This window comes from Phocoena sinus, chromosome 19, assembly GCF_008692025.1.
Source record: "Phocoena sinus isolate mPhoSin1 chromosome 19, mPhoSin1.pri, whole genome shotgun sequence".
NCBI classification, from domain to species: Eukaryota; Metazoa; Chordata; class Mammalia; order Artiodactyla; family Phocoenidae; genus Phocoena; species Phocoena sinus.
The window spans coordinates 12,904,177-12,925,964 of NC_045781.1; the positions used below are offsets into that span (position 1 = coordinate 12,904,177).

Sequence of the window (21,788 nt, forward strand, 5' to 3'; positions counted from 1 at the left end):
TATGACAGTCTCTAGGTCCATCCACCTCACTACAAATAACTCAATTTCATTTCTTTTTATGGCTGAGTAATATTCCATTGTATATATGTGCTGCATCTTCTTTATCTATTCATCTGTCGATGGACACTTAGGTTGCTTCCATGTCCTGTATTATAAATAGAGCTGCAATGAACATTGTGGTACATGACTCTTTGAATTATGGTTTTCTCAGGGTATATGCCCAGTAGTGGGATTGCTGTGTCGTATGGTAGCTCTATTTTTAGCTTTTTAAGGAACCTCCATACTGTTCTCCATAGTGGCTGTATCAATTTACATTCCCACCAACAGTGCAAGAGGGTTCCCTTTTCTCCACACCCTCTCCAGCATTTATAGTTTGTAGATTTTTTGATGATGGCCATTCTGACCTGTGTGAGATGATACCTCATTGTAGTTTTGATTTGCATTTCTCTAAGGATTAATGAGGTTGAGCATTCTTTCATGTGTCTGTTGGCCATCTGTATATCTTCTTTGGAGAAATGTCTATTTAGGCCTTCCGCCCATTTTTGGATTGGGTTGTTTGTTTTTTTGATATTGAACTGCATGAGCTGCTTGTAAATTTTGGAGATTAATCCTTTGTCAGTTGCTTCATCTGCAAATATTTTCTCCCATTCTGAGGGTTGTCTTTTTGTCTTGTTTATGGTTTCCTTTGCTGTGCAAAAGCTTTTAAGTTTCATTAGGTCCCATTTGAAAATACACTTAAATCTTGTTTAAGTTACTATGATTTCGAGTGTCTATTTTACACAGCCAAACCCAAATTCTAATGAACACAGAGAATATCATAGTTTCATATTCATCTTTTGCAACTTGCTCTTTTCACTCAACATCACATTTCTTACATGTATCCATATGGATTTGTGTATATCTAATTCATTAAAAATTGTTTTTACATGGTTCCTTCAGGAGTTGTTTCCCTGAGACTCTTTATTTTATTGTGGTAAAATAAACATAGCATGGACCATTTTTAAGCCTACAATTCTGTGGCATTAGGTACATTCACCATGTTGTACAACCACCACTATCCATTCCAGAACTTTTTTATCATCTCAAATAGATATTTTGTACCCACTAAACAGTAACTCCCCATTCTTCCTCCCCACCCCCAGCCCCTGGTAACCTCTATCCTACTTTCTGTCTGTATAAAATTGCCTATTCCAGGCACCTCATAAAAGTGGAATCTTACAGTATTTGTCCTTTTGTGCCTGGTCTAATTCATTTATCTTACTACTCTGTGACATAGCATCTGTCTCCTTGTTGAGTCATCTTTGTCATCCTTTAATGAAGTCTCATAATTTACTCCAAAATGAACTTGAACATCTTTTCTTGGCATTTGAGCTATGCACCTTACTTTTTGTTGTATAAGAGAAGGGAATCTTTTCTAAGAATTATATTTTCTAATTGGTCATTGCTATTATTAGAGGAGTCTTAATGATATTTTTGTATGTTGATCTTTAATCCAGCAGACTGGCTGAAATTTCGTTTTTGATTTTTACAGGGAAGTTTTCTAATTAACTTGGATATTTTGAAGGTTTCCAGTGGGGTCCTTATATCACGCTGATGCTTCCCTTTTATCTCTAGTTGGTCACAAAGGTTTTGTTATAAATGAGTGTTGAACTCCATCTAATGTTTCATCTCCCTTAATTTGATAATATGGTGTGTCACATTAGTAGATTAAAAAAATTTTTTTGATGTGAAATTGTCATAGGTAGGAAAGTGGACTGGTTGCTAGATATGCCACCCAAATACCCTCTTCAGGATGGAGGAATTGTTTCCACCAGCTGTCAGGAGTGTTGGCAGCTGATGGCTTAGAGCTGAGCATCTGTCTGGTCAATGCCCTCAGCTGAAGAAAACCATCTTGCTTAAGCTTATGTCCCTTTCCTAGGGGCAGCCCATATTCCATGTCTGGTCAATGAGGGGACAAAAGCCTGGCTCCAGGGACTTCCCTGATGGCCCAGTGGGTAAGATTCCGTGCTCTCAATGCAGGGGGCCCGGGTTCGATCCCTGGTCGGGGAACTAGATCCCACATGCCGCAACTAAACACGCCACAACGAAGATCCTGCGCAGCCAAGATAAATTAATTAATAAATTAAAAAAAAAAAGCCTGGCTCCATGCCTCAATTAGGGACAACCCAGAAGGCCAGCCCCCTCCAGTTTCCCTGTAGGATGGACGGAGGCCCTGCTGCAACCACGTCAGCGTCTCCCTGTGCCTTTCCTGCCTCCTCTCTTCCTTATAAATGTTGCCCCAGAGAGCTCTTCCCAGAAACCAGCAGTTTGGGCTGCAAATCTCTACCTCAAAGTCTGTTTCCTAGGAAACCCTACGTGTCAAAAATGTGAATGTTATGTGTGTTTATTATTTATTTATTTATTTATTTATTTATTTATTTATTTATTTATTTATGGCTGTGCTGGGTCTTCGTTGCTGCACACAGGCTTTCTCTAGTTGCGGCGAGCGGGGCCTACTCTTCATTGCTGTGCACGTGCTTCTCATTGCGGTGGCTTCTCTTGTTGCGGAGCACGGGCTCTAGGTGCACGGGCTTCAGTAGTTGTGGCGCACGGGCTTAGTTGCTCCGCGGCATGTGGGATCTTCCCGGACCAGGGCTCGAACCCATGTCCCCTGCATTGGCAGGCGGATTCTTAACCACTGTGCCACCAGGGAAGTCCCATGTGTGTTTATTTTTAAGCAAAAATAAAATAAATATTTATGTGTCCACCAACTAAGTTCTGGAATAGAACATTGCCAGTGCCTTAGAAGCCCCTTGTGGGTCCTTCCCCGTCTTTCCCCTTCCAGCTTACTCAGAGATCACCAACATCTTGATATTTGGTAATAATCTCTTGGTGTATGTGTGTGTGTGTCTGTGTGTGTGTTTAGTACCTATGTATTTCATATATATCTTTATCTATATCTATCTATCTATCTATATCTATATATATATCTTTGCTTTTGAATTATACAGCATGTGTTCTGTGACCTGCTTCTTTCATTCAGCATCGAAGTGAGATTCACCCATTTTGATGACATAGCTATCGCTTGTTAATTTTCTTCATTATGTGAATAAACTACAATATGCCCGTCTGTTCCACTCTTGACGGACATGCGTGTTGTCTCCAGTTTCGCGACTATTATTACTCACTGCTGCAATGAACGTTCTCGTACCTGCCTCTGAGGTCATGGGCACAAGTGTCTCTAGGGCAGGGTTTCTTAACCTCACCACTACTGCCATTTTGGCCTGGATAATCCTTGGCCGTAAGGGACTGTCCTGGGGTTTGTAGAACACTTAGCAGCATCCTTATTTTCATATTTAAACAATCATAAAAAATTTCAATCCAGGACTTCCCTGGTGGTCCAGTGGTTAAGAATCCCACCTACCAATGCAGGGGACACGGGTTCGAGCCCTGGTCTGGGAACTAAGATCCCACATGCCATGGGGCAACTAAGCCCACATGCTCTGGAGCCCTTCAAAATACATGCAAAATCGGCCACATCTCTGCCACCACCTGGCTCTGGTCCCGGGCAGGATTACCTCTCACCTCAGTTATGATTCATCTAGTTCGGAGACAGCAGGACCCAGGAAGGCGCCCCGCACGTAGTAGGTGCTGCATGCAGTAGGTGCTCATGTCCAGGCTGACTGATTTGCCTCCTCAGCCCCTCTTGGCTGGGCTGTGAATTCACTTGGCTGGCGTCCTGCCATCCTTCCACTGTCCCCCTCCAGCACCCCCGCAAGAGCCCGATCTCTGATCTTCCTCCACGTCGACCCCTTGCATCCCCTCCTCCAGGCCATGGGGCCTCTGGGGTTTTTAAGAATTTGAACCTAGAGAATACCCTGGTGGTCCAGTGGTTAGGACTCAGCGTTTTCACTGCCGTGGCCCGGGTTCAAGCCCTGGTCAGGGAAGTAAGATCCTCTAAGCCACATGGCACCGCCAAAACAAAAACAAAAACAATTTGAGCTCAGCTGCTCCCCTCACACCCAGGGTGGTTAATTCCAGGCTGGTTGTACCCTTGCTACACTCCCATTCCATTGACATAATAGTGGGAGTTGATCCATCCCAGGGACAATCTCCAAACCTCTGATCTCCAATCCCTGTGGGACCTTCTAAGACATCCCCGTTCATCTCCGGATCACAGTCCTGACGTCAGCCAGGTCAGGAGCAGAGCCAGGCAAAGGGATGCTACATGATGCCATTAACACACTGGACGTCATTTAACTACCTCCTGGGGTTATGGCCAGGCCCAACAGTGAGACTTAGGAAAGAATGCAGAATAGAGCTGGGCAGTAAACAGACCAGCTGATGCCAATCCAGATGTGAACAACCCGGCTAGTGCCGCAGACTTCCTCTGATTTCACTGGCTGTGAAATTGTACACATGTCAGGTAATGGTACAGCCCGACATTGAATGCAACCCAGGGGACAAGAACTTGGTAGCCTGCGAAGCCGCTTTGTTTTGGTAACTATTTAAAAGGGGCCCCGTGGGTTTTTTCATAACCAGCAAGTCAGAGCTCCTGTACCAGTCCCAAATTCCTGGCCGAGAATCACCCTCACCTCCCTAGTAAAATTTTCCTTATGAGTGTCGTTTAATGCCCAGTTAGTTGTAAGAAGGCTTACAATCAGAGAAAGTCAGGTGAACCCACAGAATTAATAGTTTTGTGTTATGTTTAAGAATCATCTGGGATATTTGGTATTTAATATATTTGAAATGTTTAAGAGAATTTGGCATAGGAGAAAATGTGACGGATGCGTCCTGTAAATGTAAGTCTTCCAACTTGAAGTGTGTAATTGTGTAATACATTATTTTAGACTTGTAATTTGTCACTGAAATGTGAAAGGGAATTTTTCAAACAGAGTAAATGGTACTAGAATATTTAAAAGATCTTGACACTCTTGTAATTTATTGTAAGAGTTAAATACTTGGGAAGGTTTCGCTTTTTAGAAGCTTCTGTTGAGTGTCCAAAGAAAATTAAACAGTTAAGGATTTCCCTGGTGGCACAGTGATTAAGAATCCACCTGCCAATGCAGGGGACACGGGTTCGAGCCCTGGTCCGGGAAGATCCCACATGCCGCAGAGCAACTAAGCCCGTGCGCCACAACTACTGAGCCTGCGCTCTAGAGCCCACAAGCCACAACTACGGAGCCCGTGTTCCACAACTACTGAAGCCCACGCGCCTAAAGCCCGTGCTCTGCAACAAGAGAAGTCACCGCAATGAGAAGCCCGTGCACTGCAAAGAAGAGTAGCCCCCACTCGCCGCAACTAGAGAAAGCCCGTGCAGCAAGGAAGACCCAACGCAGTCAAACATAAATAAATATATTTTAAAAATGTAAGTTGGGGTTTTATTAAGGCACACTGATGAAGGGCTTTGGATTTGACTGTATGGAAACAGGTCCTGCTCAGGGACTTCCCTGGTGGTCCAGTGGTTAACAGTCTGCCTTCCAATGCTGGGGACTTGGGTTCAATCCCTGGTTGGGGAACTAGAATCCCACGTGCTGCGGGGCAACTAAGCCCAGGCGCCACAATGAAGAGCCCGCGTGCCGCAACTAAGAGCCGATGCAGCCAAATAAATATTAAGAAAAGGAAGAAAAAGAAACAGATCCTGCTCAGAACAAAGAGTGCCAGCCTATCTGCTTGTTCAGAGCCAATACCGTGGACAGTTTTGAGGAAAGACCACATCAGTGGGCTGCTGCGGTGGGTGCCTCCCCATCTCCTCACTGGTCCTGAATCATCGGCCATCCCGAAACTGGCTCCACCTCCACCCAAAACCTCAGCAGCTCTGAGGCAATAACTCTGACTCTTTACATTGGCAAATAAAATCATACTCCCAACAGGAAAGAAGAATACACATTGGAACAGCCATCGTAAAGAAACAAATTCAAACCCACGGTGTCAGCACATTTGTGACATGTGTCAGTACAAGTAATTAGTTTTATAATCATTATAATATCACACAATTGCCTCATTTATTCGTTAAGGTATTTACAACGTTTGCGAAGATCTGATATTAGACTTGTGAAGGGTTTAAGTGATTACATTTGGAAGGAGTGTTTAATTGGTTAGGGAATTCTGATATCGAAGAATAACTGTTTAACGATTTTATCAAAGAACAAAGATTAGTTAGTATTCCTGTTTACATGCAAGCCCCATGGTTGTGAGCAAATCCAGCAGCATGGAAAAACGGCTGCTTGCATACATTACTGGTGAGTAATGGGTAATTCTGCAGTGGCTAAGAAAATTTTATGCTGCACATATTTTTTCATAAGTATAACTATTTTATTGAGATAGAATTCACATAACAAAACAATTAATCATTTTAAAGTGTTTGAGTCTGTGGTTTCTAGTATATTTAAAATCTTGTGCAATCATCGCCACTAGCTAATTCCAGAACATTCTCGTCTCCCCATTCTCTGCAATTCCCCCAGCCCTTGGCAACCACTAGTCTACTTTCTGCCTCTGTAAATTTGCCTATTCTGGTCATTTCCATGTAAATGGAATCGGTACAGCATATGGCCTTCTGTGTCTGGCTCCTTTAACTTATCAACAGGATTTCAGGGTTCATCCATGTGAAGTATCCATACTTCATTTCTTTTTCTGGCTCAGTAATCCCATTTCAATAATTCCATTGCATGGAAATATCACATTCTGCTTATCTATTCATTAATTAATGGACACTTGGGTTGTTTCCATCTTTTGGCTATTATGAATAATCCTGCTATGAACACTTGTGTACAAGTTTTTGTGTGGAGATAAGTTTTTCTTTCTCTACCGTATATACCTAGGAGTGGAATTGCGGGTTTTATGGGAACTCTAAGTTCAACTCTTTGAGCAACTGTCAGATTGCTGTCCAAAGCAGCTACACCATTTTATGTTTTCACCAGCAGCAGTGTATGAGGGTTCCGATTTACCTGCACCCTCAACAACACTTGTCATTGTTCCTTTTTAAAATTACAACCATGCACATATCTTGTGACCCAGCAGTTCCACTTTTAGAAATGTACACATACTATGATGACACACACTGTATATGGCAGCACTGTTGGTAACAACAAACCCCTGTATTTCCATCAGTAAAGGATGAGAGTAAAACATGGGGTACCCCATACATAAACGTAAATAAATAAGGAAGCTCTCTATGTAATATGGAAAGATCATCAAAGTATATTAAATGAGGGGAGGTGGGGGAGGGATGGATTGGGAGTTTGGGATTAGCAGATGCAAACGATTATATATAGAATGGATAAACAACAAGGTCCTATTGTAGAGCATAGAGAACTATATTCAATATCCTGTAATAAACCATAAAGGAAAAGAATTTTTAAAATATATGTTATACGGTAAAAGCAAAGTGTCAAACAGGGAGTACATGGTATGTTATTGTTTATTTGAAGAGAGTGTGTGTCTGCATAATTCCTTGTACATGCATAGAAAATCTCTGCAAGAACATGTCTGAATCGAGGGGAAAACTGGGGTAGCTGAGGGCAGTGGTAGAAGAGAGATTATCCCTAGAAACCTTTTTTATACTTTTAAATTTTTATACCTTGTAAATATATTATCCAATTCAAAATAAATACAATGAGAAACTTAAAAACACTGAAAGCTAAACAAAACAGATCTGTAGGCCTGATAGAAGCTGGAGGCGACTTCTGCGTCATCCAGTTTGACCTTCACGCCACAAGGAAAATGACAACACAGTGAGACAGCAAAGTGACCTGCCTCGGGTCACTCAGTAATCAGCGGTGTCACCAGGAGATAAAGTCTGACCCAGAGCCCCCCTGTCTTAGCACCTTAGAGGTTATGATACACTCCCATTTCTATAAAGTAATGGAATAAAAAAGGAAATCAGCTGACAGTACAAAGGGGTGGGGGAGGAGACTGGATTCATTTCCTGTTGCCGCTGCAACAAATGACCATAAACTCAATGGCTTAACACAACAAAAGTTATGCTTTTACAGTTCTGGAGCTTACAAGTCTGTAAAATATTTTGTGCCGCATTTTCGGCAGTATTCACAGGTCCCAAGGATTAGGGCATAGATACGTTTAGGGGGTCTTTATTCAGCCTCCTGCGGAGACGACCCACATGTAAGAGATTCCCACACTTTTCTGGTAGGCAAACCTGCTAGAGGCTTGGGGATATGAATCAGAGTGAAGAGGTCATCGCACTGAGGACAGGACTGCAGGGAAGAGGGAGCCCAGCATGACCCGGGCTGTGGGAGACAGGCAGGAGTGAGAAAAAAGGGCCAAGGCAGGCTCAGATGATAGTTTTTCCACACTTCCTGCACCCTCTCCTCCCCCCTTCCCCAGGGCACAGGCCACCCAACATTCATGGGCAGGAAAACAAGAATCGAAGGGCGCTTCGCTAAAGAGATCCAGCTCTCTCTGCCAGCCTGAGGTGGTAACTAGGCTAGGTGTCAGCTTCTGGAAAAAGCCAGTCCTATTTTGGCACTTATGGAGGAGGGGAGGGGCAGCCGGAAGTGGGGCTTCTGGTCTCAACCATCCACATGTGAGGCCGGCCCGGCAGCAAGCCCCACACCCAGACACAAAGCTCCCATTCACCCTGAGACCTGGTGAGAAAACAGTCCAACGTTTATAACAGGAAGCACAGTCCCATCACCTACCAGACACTAGCCTTGCTCCTCAGTTGAGAATGGCAAGGAACAAGCTAGATCATCAGACAGGAAAAGAAAACTAGCCCCGAGCAAGACAGAACCCAAAGGAAATCACCAATTCAAGACCCAATCAAGGGGACTTCCCTGGTGGAGCAGTGGTTAAAAATCCGCCCGCCGATTCAGGGGACATGGGTTCGATCCCTGGCCCGGGAAGATCCCACATGCCACAGATCAACTAAGCCCATCTGCCACAACTACTGAGCCCGCTCTCTAGAGCCCGGGAGCCACAACTGCTGAAGCCTGCACACCTAGAGCCCATGCTCTGCAACAAGAGGAGCCACTGCAATGAGAAGCCCGCACACTGCAATGAAGAGTAGCCCCCGCTCACCGCAACTAGAGAAAGCTGGCGTGCAGCAACGAAGACCCAACGCAGCCATAAATAAATAAAGTTATTAAAAAAAAAATAGGGAATTCCCTGGAGGTCCAGTGGTTCGGACTCTTCACTTCCCCTTCACCAGGCCTGGGTTCCATCCCTGGTCAGGGAACTAAGACCCCACAAACTGTGCAGTGAGGCTCAATAAATAAATAAATAACAACTTAAAAACATTGTTATAGTTTCTTACCCACAAACTTTCTTCGTAAATTAGGCCCCAATCTCTTCAAGCAATAAGACCTGACTGAACTGACATCAGGTATTCATAGCTATTGCACTATGTAGTTCTTTCTACACACAGTTTAACGCAGAAATATCACATGATCGTGGAATGCTGCCCTGATCCTGCTGGGAATACTGCAGAATGCTGTATATATGTTATATGCATTCTACTGCCTTCTAAATTTGAAAAGTAAAATATAAACAATCCGGAATCCAAACTATCTCGTCCTAGGCCTTTCAGATAAGGGACTGTGTGTGGATCGGTACTATACACGCTACCAATAATACAACAATTTTACAACCCGCCGCAGAAAATGCTTCGAAAGGCGGATGGTACAAATAACGAGAGCTGATGTTTACTGCGCGCTGCAGGCACGGACCTCACGCCGTCCTCACGATGGCGTTGTGGTGCCTTTCTGAGGCTTCCGGCGGAGGGGACCTGGGGAACCGAGGCTTAAACCCTTTCCTGTGTGACCACCAAGCCAGTGACTTGCACCTCGTGCAAAGCCTACGTATCTCTGGGCCTCAGTTTCTCAGGAGAGGTGTCCATGGAATAATGTATATAAAGCATTTAGCATAGTTGATAGGGACAGAGTAAAGGGACAAAGTAGGTGATTAGTTAATCCCACTAGGGGATTTTAAGTAGAGAAAAAAGTATGGGAGACCCCTGTAAGTTAATGATCACTCAAGAAAACAGGTTTGCTTAACCACAAAACCAAGCAGGCTCGCTTAGCAACAAAACCATGCAACAGAAGCATGAGACATGCCCCAAAACAATAAAACGATGGTGGCATGAGACCCATGTCTTGCCCAGTGAGCTCAGTAGGTTAATGATTCCTAGGACATGCTCCTCTGGGCACACTGAAAACAAAAATATAAGGAAAGGGTAACATTATACTGAACCCTGAGATGATTTACGTTTTTTTAGCATACGTTACCGCCTTTTTGCTCATTTCCATTGTGCCGTGACAGTCCCGGCTTGACCATGGGGGGACAAGAAAACTCCCCCACCTGGCATGGAGGAGGAGCTGATGATGGAAGCCCACCATCTACTCAAGAATGAGGAAAAAGGTGGTCTTCTCCCCCTCTCCACTTTTCCTTTGATTATAAAACTGTAGCCCACTAAGTTCTCCAGGCATGGCACTCCCTTGCCCACCAGCTTGTAGGCCTCACAAGCGTCCTATACTAATACTGTAAACTCTTTTCTTACCTGTCATTCTGCCTCTCCCTGAAGTCTCTCTGCCGGGAGACAGAGGAACCTACGCTCTACTAAGTACAGAGACGTGTTCTATCGGTTTCAGTGCCCGCGATGAGTGAGCGCTGGGGTAACTGGGACTGGTGACGATTTCCTAGGTTGTGGGAGGCCTGGAGCTCAGAAGACTGGCTCTGGGGAGGCCAAGGTCAGTCCTTGAGGTTCCTTGCGCAGTACAGGGCAATCCGAAGAAACTGTGCAGGGCCAAGGGCAGAGGTCAAGAGAGAAATGGGTCTTGGCCCCATCCTTACTGTGAACCTCGGATTAATTACCTTGTCTGCAATTTAGGGGAGGGGACAGGTTTCTAACGTAGGAGCGCCCAGGTTGTCGCCCCAGAGAGGTATGTTCGGCAGAGAGGCTCAACTTAAGAACAAGCCTGGGCTTCTGAGACACTACCACCCTGGGGACACAATGTAAATTCGAGAGAACCCCTGTGGACAGAAACTTCTATCCAAGTGTTTCACACCAAGCCCAGGGTCGAAGTCACAGCTCGGCCATTTACTAGAAGTTGACAGATGGTGGGAGAGATGTTGTGAATGGCGAGGCGGTTGTAGGCAGGTGGCGGGAAAAGGAAGGAAAGACAGGATTTAGGGGGGTGGGGGCAGCTGGGACCATTCCCACGGCGGGAGGCTCCCCGGGAGGTGGGACTCGCCCACCGGAGGTGCCTGCGCTAAGCGCCGGGGAACCCGGGTCTCAGATCGCGGGGCGCCTGGGCAGCACGTAACCACGTGGAGAAAATGTAGACTCTCAGAGGAGCGGGCCCCGAGATGCACGAGGGCGGGGGCTGGTTCCCCTCCCCGCCAGCCTTGCGGCAGCTGGGCCCTCCTCCCAGCGCCTACAGCCTCCCAGACCCCGCCCCTCCCTCGCTCCGGCTTCGCGCAGCCGCCAGCCCGCGGGATCTCACAGCCGTCCGCCCCGGAGAGGACCGACTGCCCAGAGCGCGGGTCCCGGGGCTCCCTGGGTGGGGCCGTTCCCGGGGAGCCCCCCGACTGCCTCTCAGAGCAGGGTGGGGAAGGGGATCCTAGCCCGCCGCCGCCTCCGAGCAGGCCGCCAGGTGAGCGCCGGGACAGGTAGGGACCCAGGTCGGGACCGGTGTCCCGTCCCCACTCGCGGCTGAGGCGCCCCGGGAAGGATTTCCGCCCCAGGCCCTGCCCGGAGGGGCGTGTTCCGAGAGTCCTGCGCCCTAGTGCCCCTTCCCGGCCTGCCCCAGACAGCTTCTGCCCCTTTAAGTCCAGAGTTACACAATCGCACGTTTGAAAGCCCCAGATCATTCGGAAAGGGCTTTGCTAAAAGCAGTCCTCTAAAGCCCTCGCCTCTCCGCTCGGCTGCTGGCCCGCGGAGGCCACCATTAAATAAATCCCCCTCCGAAACGTACCCGACCAACACGTGTTCGCAGCAGCTGGTGAAAGGCCAGACCACTTTTTACCAATTCTGGTTTTTGTTTCCTCTGACTGGCGGAAAAATCTGTGAATCAGAAGATCTTAGAGCGCCGTTTCTCGATTTAGCAACTTGGGCACAGTATGTTTTTAGCTGCGGCCGCTCCACCCAATTTAAATTTTGTTCTAAGTTAACCTTTGCAGTGTTCAGTAATATTTGTTAACACTCCGTATCTTGATCCTTCAACTTTAGACAGCAGCTGTTTACCCCTTATTTTGAATATTACCAATATTCAAATTTACAATATTACCAACCTACTTTTAAAATAAATAATAACAATTTTTTTAATGTCCCAGTAACACAAGAACAAAAGACAAACGGGACAAAGCTTTGCATGAAATATCAATCGTTTAAACAGCGCACCCTCCCCCGCAGCCAGTTTTAAAACTTTGTAATTAAATTACTTTTCAGAAATGGCAAAAGTAACTTGTGATCCGTAGTGCATGGTTTTAAACCTTTCTCTGCTTTTTATTACTCTGGTAGTTACTTCCAAATTTTTAAAGCAAATTCTTCCATTGTTATTTCTTAGTTTATCAATCATCTCCACGGTTTCCCTCCTTCCTATATAATCATGACATTCCTTTTAGTTTCTCTATTGGCACTTTTGTAACATGAAATAATTTTTGTTTTCTTGTTCCATTAAATATATCTATATATAACTATATATATATTTGTTATATATATATGTATATAATCTGTTGACTCCCATTTTTGTATGGCCTGGCTGAGGAATCTACTTTAAAAAATATACATATTTTTAATTTATTTGTTTGGTTGCACTGGGTCCTAGTTGTGGCTTGCGAGCTCCTTAGTTGTGTCATGCGAGCTCCTTAGTTGTGGCATGCGAGCTCTTAGTTGAGGCATGCATGTGGGATCTAGTTCCCTGACCAGGGATCGAACCCGACCCCCTGCATTGGGAGCGTGGAGTCTTAACCATTGTGCCACCAGGGAAGTCCCTAAAATATTTTTAATAAAGTATTTATATTTATTTAAATGCTAATTTTTCAATCCAGTCAAGTTGTACATATGATTCACAAATCAAATAGAAAAATCTGCCTTAGTTTTTTCCTATGATAAAAGAAATATAATCTCTTTAAGAAAAATGGAAAAGGCAGGGGCAGTGTTTTAGATTAAAAGAGATTAGAGAGACATGAGCACCCCCAGCAGTGTGTGAGCCCCATCTTTGTTAGGAAGATACAGCTCCAGAAGACCTTGGGACAATGGGAAAAAGTGTTCATGGAGTGAAGATTAGATGGTAGAATGGATTTCTCTTAGTGGATTAAATGTTAGTATAGACTTATAGAGGGTCCTTATTCTTTCTTAGAAGATGCATGTTTAATAGTTCATCAAAAGAGACATTGTAAATCAACTATACTCCAATAAAAAATAATTTAAAAAACAAACAAAAACCCCTGTGGATCCCTGAAGTTACCCAAAGTCATCTTGCCTTGGCAACAGTAGCTAGTCCTCTGGAGTCACAACATACCAAGACAGAAAATGTAAAACGCAATTCAAATAAAACGCCACGTGGTTCAAGACCATCAAAAAAAAGAAAAAGGTTAATCAAAAGAGAGGGAGGGAGAGAAAGCCAATATGGTAAAATATGGAACACATTGAGATATTCGTTTTAACTATTGTTTTCAACTTTTCTGTACGGTGACATTTTTATGGTAAAATTTGATGTAAATCAAGTAAGACAGTATAGAAACTCAGAGATGAAGACGTGCACAGTGGTACAAACCCTGGAGCCCTCCACACCGAGGTTCAAATCCCCGACCTGCTTGCCTGTCAGGCGACCTTGGGTCGGTTGCTTCCCTCCTCCAAGCCTCAGTTTCCCCAGCTGAAAAATAGCGCCTGCCTCATGGGGTTGTTGTGGGGCCTTCTGTGAGATCTTGTAAAGCACTTTCCACATGCCTAGAGCAGTTAGAGTGCAGTTAACATCAGCTGTTAGTATTTTGTGAAGGACTTTTCTTAACTGCCATGGTCTGCTCACCTGGGAATAACTACTCATAACATCATCACTGCTCTTGAGCCCTTCCTTCTACTCTTTTTTTCTGGAGATAGCTTTTGAACTTGCCATTTTCTTTTTTTTTTAATTTAATTTATTTATTTTTGGCTGCATTGGGTCTTCACTGCTACACACGGGCTTTCTCTAGCTGTGGCGAGTGGGCGCTACTCTTCATTGCGGTGTGCGGGCTTCTTATTGCAGTGGCTTCTCTTGTTTCAGAGCATGGGCTCTAGGCACGTGGGCTTCGCTAGTTGTAGCTCGCGGGCTCTAGAGCTCAAGCTCAGTAGTTGTGGCGCACGGGCTTATTTGCTCTGCGGCGTGTGGGATCTTCCCAGACCAGGGCTCGAACCCGTGTCCTCTGCATTGGCGGGCGGATTCTTAACCACTGCGCCACCAGGGAAGTCCCAAACTTGGCATTTTCTTTTGCCGTTTTTAAATTCACTGAATGGCTCTGACCTTGCCATTGCTACAGTTTCATGTCCTGCTGTGTTTCGTTACTCCCTAAGGATCCCCTTAGCCTACATTCCTCCAGTCATGGTTTTAATGGCTGCGTGATTCTGACATAAGGAGGTGCAGCCACAGACTCCAGTCCCATAGATGGACTTAAGTGCTGATCGTAGTCACAATGTTCACAATGGGAGCTAACGCTTGTCGAGGGCCAGGCCTTGATCTCACTGAATTTCCCCATCACCATGAGAAGTGAGAGTTACTACAAGTCCACAGTGTCTTAGCCAAAACTTTTGAGGCCCAATGCGTTTGGGAAGTGAATATGAGGCTAAGCCATAGGAACCATCCTGTACATTAGATAAGATTCCTAGTGGAGCTGGAGAGTAATCAAACACACTGATATTTCTTCAGTGAAATGCAAGTTCATACCATAAATAAAACCTTCCATCAGTTCCAGGCAGCTCTGCCACCAAATGGGTCAGTGAAAGACTTGGTTTGCAGAGCTTTTGGATTTAGGGATTGTGGACAGAAGATGTGGACCTGCACATTTCCCATTTTCCAGAGGGGAAATCTACGCTTAGAGAGGGAAAGCCATATGCCCAAATTCACGAAGAAGTTTGAATTAGGGCTGGGGCGAACCCGGGGCTGACTGAATGTGGAACTGGCAACGTTTCACCTCTCCCCAGCGCCACCTCCTCTGCAGGCTGTCACCAGCAGTTCCCAAAACCAATGTCCCCGACTAGCCCTGTGATGCCCCAGAAATGTCAGTGCTGCCTCCAGGGAATGAGATGATGCACGTAAAGAATTTCTCAGGATGCCTTACACAAAGAAAGCATCGACAAATGTGAACTATTATTTGCACTAAGATGCAGTGTGACTGTTTCCTTCTTTGACTTAAATAATCATGGTGTTCACTGATAGCACTAATAATTGTTAAATGGCGAAATATAACACTCATACAGAAAAGTACCTAAAATATACATGTACAGTTTAACAAATAATTATAAAGTATATAACCAGCACCCAGGTCAACAAGGAGAACATTACCAGCCCCCAGATGCTCCTCTGGTTAGTAGCCCTCTCCATCCCCGCAGAGGGAACCAGCATCCCGACTTTTATAATGCTCGTCTCCCTGCTTGGTTTTTTTAATATGGTGTTAGTACCTTTTAATATGTGTGTACATCCATAAGTAGGATTGATTAGTTTAGCTTGTTTGTAAACTTTCTAAGAGTAGAACCACTGTGTGAGTATATAATGTATCATCTAAACCAGAGAATTTTGGAAGTGATAGGGGTCGCTGTTAACAATGACCCTAATTACCCTGGGACACTAGGTGTAGACAGGACTGCCCCAGGCCACCCAGCTGTCTGGTTGTCCTGGGACTCGCACTCTGGGTGACTTGTTGTGTCTGGCAACTTCACCCAAAATTATGCTTTTGAGGTCCATTTGTGTTGTTGTGTTTACTTGTCGTTAACTCTTTTTTATTGCTACCTAGTATCCCATTCTGTGGCTGCCTTAATTTGTTTATACATCTTACAGCAGATGGGTACCTGGGTCATTTCCAGGCTGAAGCTGTTAGGGGCAATGCTGTCGTGAACATCCTAGTATGTGTTTCCTGGCTCTGGGGTCGAATTGCTGGGTCATGGAGAAGGCACATTTCTAACTTAAGTAAAAAAATGCCTTGGGACTTCCCTGATGGCGCAGTGGTTAAGAATCCACCTGCCAATGCAGGGGACACGGGTTCAAGCCCTGGTCCAGGAAGATCCCACATGCCGTGGAGCAACTAAGCCCGTGCGCCACAACGACTGAGCCTGTGCTCTAGAGCCCACGAGCCACAACTACTGAGCCCACGTGCTGCAACTACTGAAGCCCGTGCGCCTAGAGCCCGTGCTCCGCAACAAACAAAAGCCACCACCATGAGAAGCCAGTGCACCGAAACAAAGAGTAGCCCCCACTCACCGCAACTAGAGAAATCCCGCACGCAGCAACGAATACCCAATGCAGCCAAAAATAAATTAATTAAAAATGTCCAACTAGGGAATTCCCTGGCGGTCCAGTGATTAAGACTCCGCACTTCCACTGCAGGCACGGCGGGTTCAATCCCTGATGGGGAACTAAGATCCCACATGCCCTGTGGTGCGGCCACATAATAAATAAATAAATAAATAATTTAAAAAATGCCCAACTAGTTTCCAAAGTGGTTCCACCAATTTTTACTCTCGTCAGGTGTGTATGGGAGTCCTCACTAGTGGCATTTTAAGTAAATTATGGTGACATTGCACTAGTTGGCTGGTTGGTTGGTTGATTTTAATACGCCTGATGTTCATGACATTTAAACTAGAATATAGCAAAATCAGGAGTAACTTTGCCTCCCATTTCACCCATGCTGTGGCCCAGAAGGCAGCTGAATAACTGAGAGGGTGACGACAGTGAAAATGACAGAGAAATAGGGAAATTCAGTATCGTCTACTACTGTCTGCTATGAAAGATGGTGTTTAGCTCACGGTGTATTCGCTCCACTAATTTTTAATAATTGTACTTTTTAAAAGATCATTTCTTATTTACCTTTGTAACTTTAAATTTTATGCTTCACTTGTATTTCTTATCCTGGCAACTTTTGATTCCCATGATACTGAGTGAGTGAGAGAAGCGTCTTGGCTTCCCCTCCTCCCACCTTTTCCTTTCCCATCTTTTGTCAGTTGTACACTTGCTTTCACACGGTCAAGGTTGATTACTTCTACAGTCTGTTCTGTTACGCTATTTAAGTCTTACATGCTTTAACTGTAAAGTTTGCCAGGTTTGGGCTTTTTTTTTTTTTTTTTTCCCTTGGACAGCTTTATTGAAGTGCAATCTACATACCATAAAATTCAGCCCTTTTAAGTGTACAATTCAGTGATTTAGTGAATTTACAGAGTTTTGCAGCCATCACCACAGTTTTAGAGCATTTCTGTCACCTCCAAAATATCCCTTGTGCCTATTTGTGATCACTTCCTGTTCCCATGTCCAGTCCCAGGCAACTACTAATCTCTCTGTATGTCTTTTCCGGACATTTCATATGAATCCATCATACGATATGTGATCTTTTGTGTCTGATGCTTTCACTTAGCATACTGTTTGGGGGTTCATTCTCATACTGTAGCATGTACCAGTACTTCATTCCTTTTATTGTTGAACAGTATTCCACTGTATGACTATACCACATTTTGTTTATCCATTCACCAGCTGATGGACATTTGGATTGTTTCCAAAGATATAATGCTGCTATGCACTTTTGCAGTCAAGTCTTTGCGGGGACGTGTGTTTTCATTTCTCTTGGGTAGATAGCCTAATAGTAGAATTGCTGGGTTTCATGGTAAGTTTATGTTTAACTTTTTCTTTTTTTTAATGTTCAACTTTTAGAGAAACTGTTTTCCAAAGAGGCTGTACCATTTTCCATTCCCACCAGCAGTGTGTGAGGGTTCCAGTTTCTCCCTGTCCTTGCCGATCTTTTGGACAATAGCCATTCTAGTGGGCATGAAGTGGTATCACATTGTGATTTCAAATTGCATTTCCTTAATGACTAATGATGTTGAGCATCTTTTCATGTGCTTATTAGTCATTTGTATATCTTCTTCAGTGAAATGTGTATTCAAATCTTTCATCAATTTTTTTTTTTTTTTGCGGTACGCGGGCCTCTCGCTGCTGTGGCCTCTCCCGTTGCGGAGCACAGGCTCCGGACGCGCAAGCTCAGCGGTCACGGCTCACGGGCCCAGCCGCTCCGCGGCATGTGGGATCTTCCCGGACCGGGGCACGAACCCGCATCCCCTGCATCGGCAGGCAGACTCTCAACCACTGCGCCACCAGAGAAGCCCCTTTCATCAATTTTTAAATTGGATTGTCGTCTTATTGAATTTTAAGTGTTCTTTATATATTCTAGATACAAGTCCTTTATCAAATATATGGTATGCAAATATTTTCTGTTAATCTATAGCTTGTCTTTTCATTTTCTTAATGGTGTCTTTTGAAGTACAAAAGTTTAAAAATTTGATGGTGTTTAATTAATCCATTTTTTCTTTTATGAATCATACTTTTGGTATTGTATCTAAGAAATCTTTGCCTAACCCAAGATCATGAGATTTTTCTCCTGTTTTCTTCTAAAAATGTTATAGTTTTAACTCTTACATTTAGGTCTCTGATTCATTTTGAGTTGATGTTTGTGTATGGTGTGAGGTAAAGGCCTAAATTCATCTTTTTGCGTGTAGATTTCCTAGCACAATCCAAAAGATTGTCTTTTTTTGAAAAGACAATCTTTATGTTAAGAGACCAGATCTTAAATGTTCTCACCAAAAAAGGAAATAATTATGTGAAGTGATAAAGGCATTGCTAATAAATAATCATATTGCAATATATAAATGTATCAGATCAACAGGCTGGAGAATTCCCTGGCCGTCCAGTGGTTAGGACTCCTTGCTTCCACTGCCGGGGGTCCAGGTTCGATCCCTGGTCAGGGAACTAAGATCCCACAAGCCACGTGCTGCGACCAAAAACAAACAAACAAAAAAAAACAGGCTGTACATCTTAAATTTACACAATATTAATTATATCTCAATAAAACAAAAACAATATTTTTCCCTTGAAAACCAATAAACAAGAGCTAGTAGAAGGAGAATGCCCCTAGCCTCCAGGTCAAATGGATTCCTTTTTCTTGTACGTTATCAAATGGATATAACATGGATATGGTTTAGTGTGTATCATATTTGCGCCATGACTTTCTTAAACAGTTTTTTGTTTTTCCTGCAGTATTTTTAAATAGCTTTACTTTTTCTCTTTTGAGAGAAGGATTTTCCTGTTTTTAACTCATCCCATCTATTTCTTGGAATTCTTTTTTCTTCTTGACGACAGTCTTCCTTTTTTTTTTTTTTTAAAGACATTCTTCCTTTTTTAGTATCCTGTTCTTGTTTTGCTTTGAATTTCTTCTCAAATCTACGTGTACTCAGGATCAGCTACATAATTTGCAGGGCCCAGTACAAAATGAAAATTGGGCCCCTTGTTCAAAAACGATTAAGAATTTCAGGTTGGCAGTAGCAGACCATTAAACAGGCGTGGAGCCCTTCTAAGTACAACTCCAAAGGTCACACACCCGTGAGGCCTGAAGCCGGCCCTGAGTGTACGAATTAGGGTTTTTCTTTTCCTTTACATTCTTTTGGCCCTCTGAACTGTCTCTGTTACCTCTGGGGTCAGTTCACTTTTGCTCTGCATGTTTATCTTTTCTTAAAAAATTAATTTATTATTTATTTTTGGCTGCATTGGGTCTTTGTTGCTGTGCGCGGCTTTCTCTAGTTGCGGTGAGCAGGGGCTACTCTTCGTTGCGGTGTACGGGCCTCTCATTGCGGTGGCTTCTCTTGTTGTGGAGCACGGGCTCTAGGCGTGCAAGCTTCAGTAGTTGTGGCACACGGGCTCAGTAGTTGTGGCTTGCAGGCTCAGTAGTTGTGGCGCACGGGCTTAGTTGCTCCGCGGCATCTTCAGGAACCAGGGCTTCAACCCGTGTCTGCTGCATTGGCAGGCGGTTCTTAACCACTGCGCCACCAGGGAAGCCCTGCATGTTTATCTTACTGGTTCTTTTTCAGGCTGCTGGTTTCCTTTAAGCATCTGGTGATCCCTGCTTGTCCAATCACATTTTCAAACGAACAAGGGGCTGGGTGACTTATTTAAGTAACTGGTATGAAATTTGGGGCTTTTGTAAATATGGTCCTGCTTTCCCACTGGCCTCTTTGTCCAGCTGAAGGTATGACTGAGAACCCTGTGTTTGGAGGCAGCACTTGTCAGTGATAACTTGGGGGAAACCAGGCTGCTGGGAGCTCACTCCCAGATGCCAGAGAGGGGAAGGCTATCCTCAGGAGCACCGGCAGCCTGGGCACTTCCTGGATGCTTCATGCAATGTTTTCAAAGAACAGTCATCCAGTATTGTTTTGTTTTTCCTGTATGTGAATGTTGGGTAGCTTGAGATCTGTGTGGCAAAGCATGGGGGAGGAAGGTGAGGGAACGGGGAACCAACAGGCACAGTTTTTCAGAGATGGACTAACCTCTGTCCTCCCTCTGCCCTCTCGACTCCTGACCTGCACTTCTACCACAGCCTGGGCCCCTCTGGATCCTCAACTCTGGGTCCAGAGCCTCTGGGGGTCCTTGAGGCTCCATTGTCCCCACCTTGAGTTCTGTACTAGCCCCTACACTTCTTTCTGCTTTCTGTCTTGCAGAAATTTATCAACATTTCTTTCTTGGTGATGGTCTCCCTCCTGTTCACTTTGCTTTTTAATTTCTTTGCTGTACATAGGGAGGATGCCCTTTGGGAGGGAGATCAGACTGCCCAGATTCCCATCGCCACTCCACTTCTGACTGCTGTGTGACCTTTTGTGCCTCATTTCACCTCTCTGGGCCTCAGTTTCCTCATGGTGTGAAGATCAACTGGGATAATACAGAAGCCACAAAAGGCTACCTGCAATCAGTTCCTTGGGTCTGCAGATCTGTCTCACCTGGCCCACACTGTTCTTTATTTTTTTTTCTTTAAATGCACTGCTAACATTTAAAAATTGGGTGATTTCACATAAAAACAGGGATTTCCAATCACTTGACAAACTGGAAAATGTAGCCGAACTGGGCCCACCTTCCTACTGGGCAATAAATCAGCCACAGTGAACACTGGCACAGCCTCCAGGCTGGGCTCTTCTCTCCGGTTTGCTTCCACCCAGTTGGTCTCACTTTGGATACTGCCTGTCTCTTGTAGGCATTTGAACTTGGGATTCCTGGGATTCTGTTTTGACAGCATCTAGCACAGAACCAGCAATTATTATGATGAGGCCAGCCGGGGGCTTGAATGCAGCCCTTGCTCTGATCACCAGGCCCTGCTACCCCAGGCTTGCATTCACCCAGAAAGGGTACCGTTTTTTTAAAAATCTACCTAAAAACTCTTACAGGCCAGTAGAGGCTCTGATCATCAATAGCTCAGTCTGCCTTCTTGAACGAGAAGACACACCAAATCTTTGTACATGCAAATAATTCCAAAAAGCAAAGAATTTTCAATCTTGTCTTATTGATGGTTTTTCTGTAACCATTTGTCACAGGTTAGAAACAACACTGGCACCACAGTTCAGAGTAAAGAGTTAAAATTAATAAGGGAGAGAATTCCCTGGCAGTCCAGGGCTTAGGACTGCGCACCTCCACTCCTGAGGGCGCGGGTTCAGTCCTTGGTCGGGGAACTAAGATCCCACAAGCTGCAAGGGGCAGCCAAAAAAAAAAAAAAAAACTAATAAATGAGGTTGTCAGGTAGAGGAAAATCTCCCCGGGGCATCAAAAGGAAGCCATTCTGTCTAAAATTGAAAAGATTCA

The 21,788-nt window shown here is 44.5% G+C and overlaps 2 protein-coding genes across 7 annotated transcripts in view; both read left to right on the forward strand.

The window, feature by feature from the left end:
- LOC116744118 (F-box only protein 27-like) overlaps positions 1 to 11,608 on the forward strand; it is a 28,742-nt gene extending 17,134 nt beyond the window's left edge. The window contains exon 7 of the mRNA XM_032613437.1: positions 11,417 to 11,608. Within this exon, the coding sequence (XP_032469328.1) occupies positions 11,417 to 11,608 (192 nt within the window). The remainder of the gene's footprint in view (positions 1 to 11,416) is intronic.
- Positions 11,442 to 21,788, forward strand: part of FBXO17 (F-box protein 17) — a 29,502-nt gene continuing 19,155 nt past the window's right edge. For 4 of the 6 annotated variants that reach the window (XM_032612411.1, XM_032612409.1, XM_032612412.1 and 1 more), the window contains exon 1: positions 11,469 to 11,588. The gene's annotated coding sequence lies outside the window, so the exon portion shown is untranslated. Of the gene's footprint in view, positions 11,605 to 21,788 lie in introns of all 6 variants that reach the window. The other 2 variants (XM_032612413.1, XM_032612407.1) reach the window with 2 other exon arrangements.